The sequence below is a fragment of the Rhipicephalus microplus genome, chromosome 7 (assembly GCF_043290135.1).
Source record: "Rhipicephalus microplus isolate Deutch F79 chromosome 7, USDA_Rmic, whole genome shotgun sequence".
Taxonomy (NCBI): Eukaryota; Metazoa; Arthropoda; class Arachnida; order Ixodida; family Ixodidae; genus Rhipicephalus; species Rhipicephalus microplus.
In genome coordinates, this window is record NC_134706.1 from 140403972 (window position 1) to 140413578 (window position 9607).

The 9607-nt window shown below is 46.3% G+C and overlaps 1 protein-coding gene across 1 annotated transcript; it reads right to left on the bottom strand.

Moving 5' to 3' along the window:
• Positions 1 to 887: 887 nt before the first annotated feature.
• Positions 888 to 4429, bottom strand: LOC119179040 (sulfotransferase 1C2). The gene is made up of 3 exons (XM_075870133.1): positions 4182 to 4429; positions 1731 to 2037; positions 888 to 1172 (listed from the first exon to the last, which is right to left on the bottom strand). Exons 1-3 carry the CDS (start codon positions 4427 to 4429, stop codon positions 888 to 890), a joined length of 840 nt encoding a protein of 279 aa, XP_075726248.1.
• Between the last annotated feature and the right edge of the window lie 5178 nt (positions 4430 to 9607).

A 9607-nucleotide genomic window follows, 5' to 3' on the forward strand; every position in this document is an offset into this window, starting at 1 on the left:
CATGTGATTATGAGAGATGGCGTAGTGGAGAGCTCCAGCAATTCCGCCGACCTGTGGTTCCATAATGAGCACCCAAATCTGAGCACATGAGCCTACAGCATTCTCGCCGTCACCAATAATGCAGCTACCGCAGCTGGGATTCAATCCCGCGACCTGCGGGTCAGCAGCCTAGTACCTTAGCCACTAGACAACGTTTTTAGATACTGTATCTAAAGACGTTGCCAATAGACCACCACGGCGGGGCGGTACGTGACTCCTTGGCGAGCAATTTAACGAGTATATGTGTTCAGCGCCAACTATATCGACACATTAGTGTGAGTTGACGACTGCAACGCCGAACGCTTCTCAGCGACTCCGGCCCTGTATAGAGGGCTGAGGGCAGGAGTCGGAGCCTTCTCCCCATATCTGCTCTCTATAGAGGACAGGGGTTGAAGACTTTTTTCCGACTCCTGATCTCTATACATTGTAGGAGCAGAAGGGGTCTCCCCGATTTATGCTCTCTGTAAAGGGCGGGAGTCGAGAAGAAGCCTACTGCTAAAGTTATTGTTGCAGTGTTAGGTGAACTATGAGATGCGAACTGAGTTAATGTTGGTGTTCTTTATAAGCGAATTGTCAGGAAGTCGTGATCGCACTAACGATCCCGAACTTGTTCTCAAGAATGTAATTTTTCGCGTATCTCTCGCTTCTCCAACGATATTACTTCATTGTACGCTCCCGTCCCTCGCATCATGCGTTCGTATTCTCTCCAGTCTACGAAAGCCATATATTTGATTTAAAACAAAAATCATTAGTGATACTCTTAACCGAAATTCATTCCAGAAGGATGCATGTGGGCATGCGCGAAATTGCTGAATTGATTTTTTTGTGGTGCATGTTGAATTGACCGTTCATGGCAGGTTGGCGTCCTTCCACAAAACCTCCAGATCTGCTCGAAAGCCTTCAGTCTTGGATGCCATTTTGGCTTTCATACGCTCAATCTGAGAGGCTGAGAAATAGTTTTTCCAGTCGCCGACAGTCACTGTCCTCACGAGGCTTCCCCTTTTGAGCTTGTTGGCTCCGTCGGACAAGTCGTCTGAAGCTCCGTTCGGGGGACGGCCTTTGACAGACTTCTCCTGTTGCCTTGCAGAAAGGGCTTCGGCGAAGGCTCTTTTCATAATATCCGGAGATACGGTCTGTATTGCAGAAAAACAAAACAAAACAAAAGCGAATAAAAGATACTCATTCATATTAACATACGAATTAAGAGGACTCCATAAACCCCACACATCTACGGTATTTCAATGATCAGATTGTAAAGCAAGTCCCCAACCCTGATCCCTTATCTGAACATGCAGTAATTACGCAAAAAAAACCTACAAAAACAAATGAACAAACTTCAGTGGTTTGTTGACGTTGGCCATGGGGCTTTATGGAAAAGCAATAGCGCGCGAGCTACAGAACTTGCACCGTAACACGATTAGTTGCAATTGACTAACATAATCGAAAATCGTGCTCGCCATCGGTATTCTCTGTAATAAATTTTTTTCTGTCCTAATTGATGTTATTGAGTCTTATGATGGCGATGGTGACAATTATAACTGCTGTTTCATTGCTTGACTCCCGAAGAACAATGAAGAATTATGAGCTGAACGCTCGAAGGTTACATTTTATTCAACAAACAAATTTTAAATGAGAGAATCTTTCTTTCTTAAATGAGCACTTTTCCTGCAGTGGAACAAATCACTACATACCTGTACGATTTCATCCAGTAAGGCATCGTCACTGATTTCCTTCCCGAGAAATGCAGCGATTTTTCGGATACCCGAACGAGGATCTTTGTTCATGTACTCGTACGCTATGCACAGAAAGTTAGGTCTAGCCTTGTGCGCGAACCAGGACGCTAGGTGATCGAAGTAATCGTTCGGGTGAATCCATCCGCCTATGAACTGCTCGAAGAACTCGTCGAAGGTCAGGTCACCGCAACCTGGGGCTTTTTGTTGCACCTGGTGGTAGTACGACACACAGGTGTCGTACGGGTTTTGAAGCACGTAGACATACCTGTTTCGATTGACACGGACACAGGCCTTGAGCGCATTGGCAAAAACACATTCACAAACACAACTTTCTAGAAAGTGCGTGACTGAAATAGATGCCCTTTTCGGAATGTTAAGAACTCTTTAAGGTTAAGAAAATTCGCTTATCACCGTATGAAGCTGTCACACGTTAGGGTTTCATTGATGACGTCCTAAATAACTGGGATTTAGCTGGCATTGGTCTCCCTCGAAGTACATATATAGGGGAATTAGACAACAGCCTAAGCTGACGGTGTACACATATGTTACACTTACTAAATTTAATGCACATATTCAATAATTACGTTCTAGCTGATGATCATACCATATAAAATTCGTAAATGCAAGTGTAAATATAAATAAATGGGCAGTTCTGCATAATTATATGTGAAGACCAGGGATTATTATTTGTGGAATTTTGAATCTTCGTACGAGACACGCCTAATATGATAAAAGAAAACATTCGAACTTCAATATCAACTTAAGTATGCTGTTGTAATCAGTTAACCCTGTATAATATATGAAATCACATAAGTTTGAACACGTATTGTATTTTGTTGATTTGGCATTACATAGCACGTATAAGGAATATTGTTATTTTCTATAGAGACAATTTAAATTTAATGTTGTGTATTAACTTTCAGAAACCTTCACTAAATCGTGGTTCGACTTCGGCGTTAGTAGATGCTCCAGGCAACAGATGAGCGACGGCGCAAACAGCTTCTAGAGTAATCACGAGTAACTCTATGGAGCTGCGTTTGAGTGCTACGAGCCATGACTATTTTATTATGACCGAACAGCTCCAGTACTGGTGTGGTAACTGATTCATATTGTCACGGCGTCGTGACGTGGATGGAAGGAGCAGACTGCAGATGAAAGATGAAGCTGTTTATCGGGCCGAACTTGTGGCCATGTAAAACTAAAATCAGATTACAGCAAGACACTGACACTGATAGCGGCGAGCAGAGCGTCGGCCATCGGTCAACTGACAAGCGGCGGAGCGCGTCGGAATATATACATGTGCCGTCGAATATTCCAACCTTGTCTCTGGGTCGTCGCGCAAGCTCAGGAACAATCTTGACTGTTCGCGTCTTGCGCGCATTACTAACAGGACGATTTAGAATATTCGCGAACCTTCTCTTACAATGAGTCGCAGTTTGCGCTACATCAACCGCTGCTGTGAAAATTTCATCCAAATTTTGTAATCGTGCGTGGCAAGTAGACTTCTCGGCATGGTGAGTTTACGAGCGACATTGTCACTTTATTAAGGGCCATTCCATTCATACATGCTGTGTCACAGTCATGAAGTCACGGGGGGAACAACTGGGCGCGCTATAATTGCATGATTCTAGGTAAAAGGCGCGAAGAAGGAAAATAGTGCTTGAACGGTGCAACAATTCCCTGTAACTGAGCTCGTGCACGAGGCAGAGAGTAAAAATTTACTGATGAAATATTTTTTAGTGAGGACCCGTTATTCTAGAAACCATCTGGCCTGGACCACCTACTGGTCTTGGGGCTACCAGATGAAGCTGGCTCACCCGGTCTCACTTAGTGATCGCAGCCTCCCACGTTTCACTGAGGAGGTTTGAGTTCGCATCTGAGGCTGCTGGATGTTGCGGTGGGATGTTTCCTTTGAGAGATTCGATGAAGTCTTAAGGCGATTGGTTCACGAGGCAATAAACTTCAATACTGAATTCTTTTGATGATCACTTGAAAATATTGCACAGTTATCCCTCGCGTGATTTAACTGTATTGCCGTCTCTTTCTCTAGCTGCTCAATCAAATGTTTGAATCAAAATTACTACCCCAACGTTACACGAGATGCATACATACCTGGTCAGTGTACCTTATGGTGAAGTAGCGCGCTTTTGACAAGAACAAAGAGGACAAGATGGCCACGGCATTTGTCCTCTTTGTGCCGGTCAAAAGTGCGTTACTTCACCATACCGTATAAAGATCAGTCGATGACTATCCCAGCTTTCAACCTCATTATATACCTGGATTTGTGCGAAAAGCGAACCTTCTCGAAGGGAAGATGCGTCTTGATCACCAGTGGTAGTCCCGGAATCCTGGATAACTTCTCAACCTTCGCCACCAGCGAATTCCAGGAACGCGACGTTAGGCAAGCACGTCGCGGCGCTCTGTGCGGGCGTTTCGCTCGCATGATTCACGATGCGTTGCAGCACGAAGTGAAGCCACGTGGTGCCTGTTTTCGGGAAGCCCACGACGAACATGTCTTCCTTTCTGGGCTCGTAACGAAAGGCTGATCGAAGCCGTGACTCTTCGAACATGTCGCCCACCAGGATGCCTTCGAAGTGGTGAAGGTATTTCGCCTTGTCGGACGTCGGTGATGAGCTTTCAGCTTTTATATCGGCCATGCCTCTGTACTAACACGAGGTTCTTCTTGACTGCACAGGAAGAATGCAAATTCAGTTATACGGAGTGATGCTTACCCCGAGCAGGTTAAGTGAATAATCCTGGCCAAAGTTTAATTATAATTGTTGGGATTTAGCGTCCCAAAACCACCATTTGGTTATGAGAAACGCCGTAGTGGAGGGCTTCGGAAATTCTGACCTTCTGGGGCTTTTTAACGTGTGCCTCAATCTGAACACGCGAGCTCCAAGTATTTTCACCTCCATCGGAAAAGCAACGGCTGCAGCCGGGAGTCGATCCCAAAACCTGCGGGTCAGCAGCCGAGTGCCTTAGTTACTAGACCACCGTGGAGGGTTCCCGAAACAAATTTAATAGGTGAAAAAAAAAGTATTGACACTAGCTGTCCTGTCCAGCTTACGTGGGAAGCGTATTCGGAATGATTATCGGTAATTCTTAACGACACTTTTCCGTGAGATATACAGCCTAGTAGCTGACATTATGTATACCGAGCTCTTTAAAGAGCAACAGAGTGACATCAATTGTTTATTAATGTTGTCTGGAGATATGTACCGGTACAAAGTAATGTACGATTCACTATAAGAATATTTTAAAGAGCCACGAAAGTAAAAGTCTCTAGTGTCACCTTTTGTGGAAGTTGTTGTGGAACAGTCATGTTCGTAAGGCTATGGTATACATAGAGTAACAAAGCAAAGTTGCTCTTCTTGTACATAGGCTACGCTGTAGTACCATTGGCTTATAGTTATTGAGGAGTCAAAAAATAATTGAGGCGGTGATAAATAAATAAAACGGTGATGATAGTGATGGCTATGTTTGACACGAAGGCCGCGCAAAGGCTTCCCTTTTGCAAAAGTTACACCGGTTTGTACACTTGTAGCATTTGTAATTTAATGTAAGCTTATAGATTTTGAAGCAGAGAATGACGCAATGCAACATCTTTTGCAAAAGGATAAACTAGAGAGCGAATCAACTTTTCCTTTTTGCAGATGTCAAGTATCAACAGCGAAACCGCATAACATGACATCCCCGATGAACCCTTTCAAATTTACCACACTAACGATGGTATGAAGCCTTTGGCGAATATAGGTAGACCTATAAAACGGTGGTCAGGCTTTCTTCTGGATTTGCCCTTCTTCAGAAAACATGCCGTAAAACAGCCATGTGGGCTAGTTGGTAACGGGTAATTCCAAATGCAAGAAGTGGGGCGCAGTACGCGGAACGGAGACAACAGAAGAGAACGGTCACACAGGTGAACGCTCGCAAGTGGATGTTTATTGAAGAGACAACACGTATATATAGCTATCAAAATTGCCACATGGTACAATTTCTCTCACGTAAAAAAAACTGTTATGTCCGGTGTTGTCGTCGGCCCATAGACGTACGCGTTGGTCGCGGTCGTCCAAAAAGCTCAGACAGCCTCGAACGGTTAAAAACAAGTTTATTCCTATTCGGATGGAGGCGGCGGCCTAACAGTGGCGACGAGGATGGGATTTGGACCAACGCTACGCAACGATATTGACAAGCTACAAGCTATGGCTACACACGGGCTCCCAAATCGGCTACCTGAATTCAACGGCTCATCATGGTCATCGTGGTTTGGACGCCTGCAATTTTACTTCGAGGCTAACAACATCACTGATGCAGCAATGAAGAGGGCCAACCTGCTAACGCTGTGTGGGGAGCAGACATACGACACAGTCTGTGCCCTGATTCAGCCACGCACTCCAGCAGCCGTTGATTACGACGACATCGTAGCAGCGCTACAAGAGCACTATGACCCAAGGCCATCGGAGGTCTACTGTCGAGCCCGCTTCCAACGGCGAGACCAACTGGAAGGCGAAAAAGTGGCCTAATACGTAGCGGCTCTCAAAAAGCTCGCTGCTGACTGCAATTTCGGGACGTTGACCGCCACAGCTGCAGCTACTGCGCAGGAGGGAGGATCGACTGCCACACTTGCTAACACCACTATGCTCCCCTTGGACGTTATGTTGCGTGACCGTTTCGTGTGCGGACTGCGTGACGCAGGCCTACAACAACGCCTGTTCGCGGAGACGGGTCTTACCTTCTCCAAAGCCTACGACATCGCCCAACGAGCGGAGAGCGCCGGTCACCAGCAGAGGGATATTCGACGGAACGTCGAGCCGGTGCATCACACCAGTCAGCAGTCAGGTCATTCTACGTCCAAGGCGAAATCAAGCAGAAAGACACAGCGCTGTTGGCGATGCGACGACATGCACGATCCCCAGGTATGTCGATACAAGACAGCGACCTGCAATTTTTGCCAAAAACTGGGACACATTGAAAGGGCATGCATCTCGAAGCGCAAACAGCTCGGACCGAAGACTTCAGTGCAACGGAACAACAATGTCGACGCACAGGAGGGCCAGACGCAAGATACAAGCCGAACAGCACTAACGTCATCGGCACTATATGACTTAAACGCCGTTGTGAACCTCGGAACGAGACCGAAGATTACAACTGAAATTATGGTACACCAGCGCCCAATCATGTTTGAGGTGGATTCCGGAGCAGCATGTACGCTCATCAGCGAGGACACTTTTCGCGCTACTTGGCGTGAGAACGCGCCAGCTCTCCAGCAAGACGACACGTGGCTGAGAACGTGGTCCGGACATTCCCTTCCACTGCTGGGCTGTGCCAACGTAGACGTGTACTACAACGGGCAGCCCCATCAGCTCCCCTTGCTAGTCGTCCACAGTTCTAGATCAAGCCTTTTAGGACGAAATTGGTTCTCCGCCCTTGGAGTGGTCATTGGCGGTGTTCACCACACACCCAGTTATCCGTCAGTGGAGCAGCTTCAAGATAAGTACAAAGCGGTTTTCTCCGAAGAAATACCAGGGAACAACGGACCTCCAGTCACACTGGAGCTGCGGGAGGATGCGACGCCGAAATTTTCGAAAGCTAGGTCGGTGCCTTTCGCCCTGCGAACGTCAGTCGAGAATGAGCTTGACCGACTGCAGGAACAAGGGATCATCGAACCGACGCAACATTCGGAATGGGCGACACCACTCGTTGTCGTCCGAAAGAAGAACGGTACCCTACGCCTCTGCGGAGACTACCGGAGCACTGTCAACCTGGCGACAAAAGCATCTTCCTACCCACTGCCGACACCAGAAGAGGTTTTTAGCATGCTTCGTGGTGGAAGAATCTTCAGCCCCTTGGACTTGACACAAGCCTACCAGCAGCTGAAGGTGAGCGAATCAACGTCTGAACTGCTCACAATAAACACTATTAAGGGTCTTTACAAAGTTAAAAGGCTACCATTCGGAATATCTGCAGTGCCAGCAATCTTCCAGAAATTTATGGAGTCTACACTTAGCGGGATCCCAGGTGTTTGCGTCTACTTGGACGATGTTATTGTCGGTGGCGCCTCCAATGAAGAGCACACAGAACGCTTGGAGCTCAATTTGGAAAGGCTAGCAAATGCTAATTTGCGCATCAGTAAAGAAAAATGTGTTTTTGCGGTGCCTGAAGTGAAGTTTCTTGGACATCAAATTGACGCGCAGGGTATCCATCCCACTGAAGACAAAGTGCGTGCAATCACTGAAGCACGAGCACCTACTAACAAGCAAGAACTGCAGTCGTTTTTGGGGCTAGCTATTGACGTTCTACGACCGGTTCTTAGAACATCGAGCTACAGTGGCCAACGATCTATATCAGCTCCTGCAGAAAGAAGTCCCATGGACTTGGTCGCCACGCCACCAAGAGTCATTTGTTGCCCTCAAGCAACTACTTCGCAAGTCTACTGTTCTGCGACACTACGACGAAAGGAGACCCCTACTGCTAGCCTGTGACGCATCACCATACGGAGTGGGAGCAGTCCTTTCCCAAGTTGACGACCAGGGACGGGAAGCCCCGATCGCTTTTGCTTCGCGCACCCTATCGCAGGCAGAGAGGAATTATTTCCAGCTATATAAAGAGGGACTTGCCATCGTCTACGTAGCAGATCACTTTCGGCAGTACATTACCGGCAGGAAAGTGACTTTCATAACAGATCACCGGCCCTTATTGGGTAATATGGGTCCCCAGAAGCCAATGCCACAGACATTGTCGCCGCGAATGACACGATGGTGCATCAAGATGTCGGCGTACGATTACGAACTCGAACATCGCACGGGGAAGAAACACCAGAACGCCGACGCACTAAGCCGCCTGCCGCTAGATACCACAATAGATGAACCACCCCCGCCGGGTGATATACTCATGTTCGAGGCTGTCTGAGCTTTTTGGACTACCGCGACCAACGCGTACGTCTATGGGCCGACGACAACACCGGACATAACAAAAACAAAAAAAAAACCTGAGTGACTATACCCGTTTGACAAAAAAAAAAAACATTATGAATGTGATAAAACTTCCACCTGTGACTGTGCGCCTGTGTCATCGCTCTCTTCCCTAGTCTGTGTTTTGTACTGCGCCCAACTTTTTGCCGAAAACCTGTGTATCACATTGTGTTTTGATCTGTCGGTTTTCACGTGTGTTCTAGAGTCGCAAGGTGGTATTTGTAAACTACAATAAAAGTAAGTTTGCCGCACAAGAAGGCAAGGGCCTTGTGGATGACGATTATGTAAACGCTAATTTAGCATTAGGAGTCACTTCGAAATATGCGAAAGAAATTTGTAGGCTTTCTAAGATGATAGTATATACGGCGTTCCCTGGCGCCTGTAAACACCTCTTGAACTTTACGCATTACCCGAGCACACCATGTAGGAAAGATGTGGTAGATAGTCTGGATATATATGAAGTCGTTAAAAAAAGGCAGTCTATTGTACTTTGTGATGAGATATCTTCGGTGAAGGACATTTTTGGGTCCAATATTTAGACCAGAAAACTTGGCTTTAAAATTTGTTGGCCTGACGGAGAAAATTTTATTAGTCGGAACACTGGCTGCAGTGACATGCTTTGCTGAAGAACTACTGATTATTTAAAGCCTTTTTCGTTCACTGTCACGTTCTGTAAGTCATTCCAACAATTCTATATGTTTCCGTAAGGTTCTTACAGAAATACATGGAAAACTTGGGGGAAATATACAGATATAGATTACGCAAGAAAACACATGAAATTATTGGAATGACATACCATACACTTTAGTGGGGCTAACCATTCTTATTCAAAGTTCAAAGTTCAAAGTTTGTTCAATATCGACA

Coding starts and splice junctions, on each gene's coding strand:
- LOC119179040 (XM_075870133.1), bottom strand. CDS start 4,429: ATGGCCGATATAAAAGCTGAAAGCTCATCACCGACGTCCGACAAGGCG. Junction 2,038..4,181: donor CCCGCACAGAGCGCCGCGAC/GTGCTTGCCTAA, acceptor CAATCGAAACAG/GTATGTCTACGTGCTTCAAA. Junction 1,173..1,730: donor TACTGGATGAAATCGTACAG/GTATGTAGTGAT, acceptor TCTGCAATACAG/ACCGTATCTCCGGATATTAT.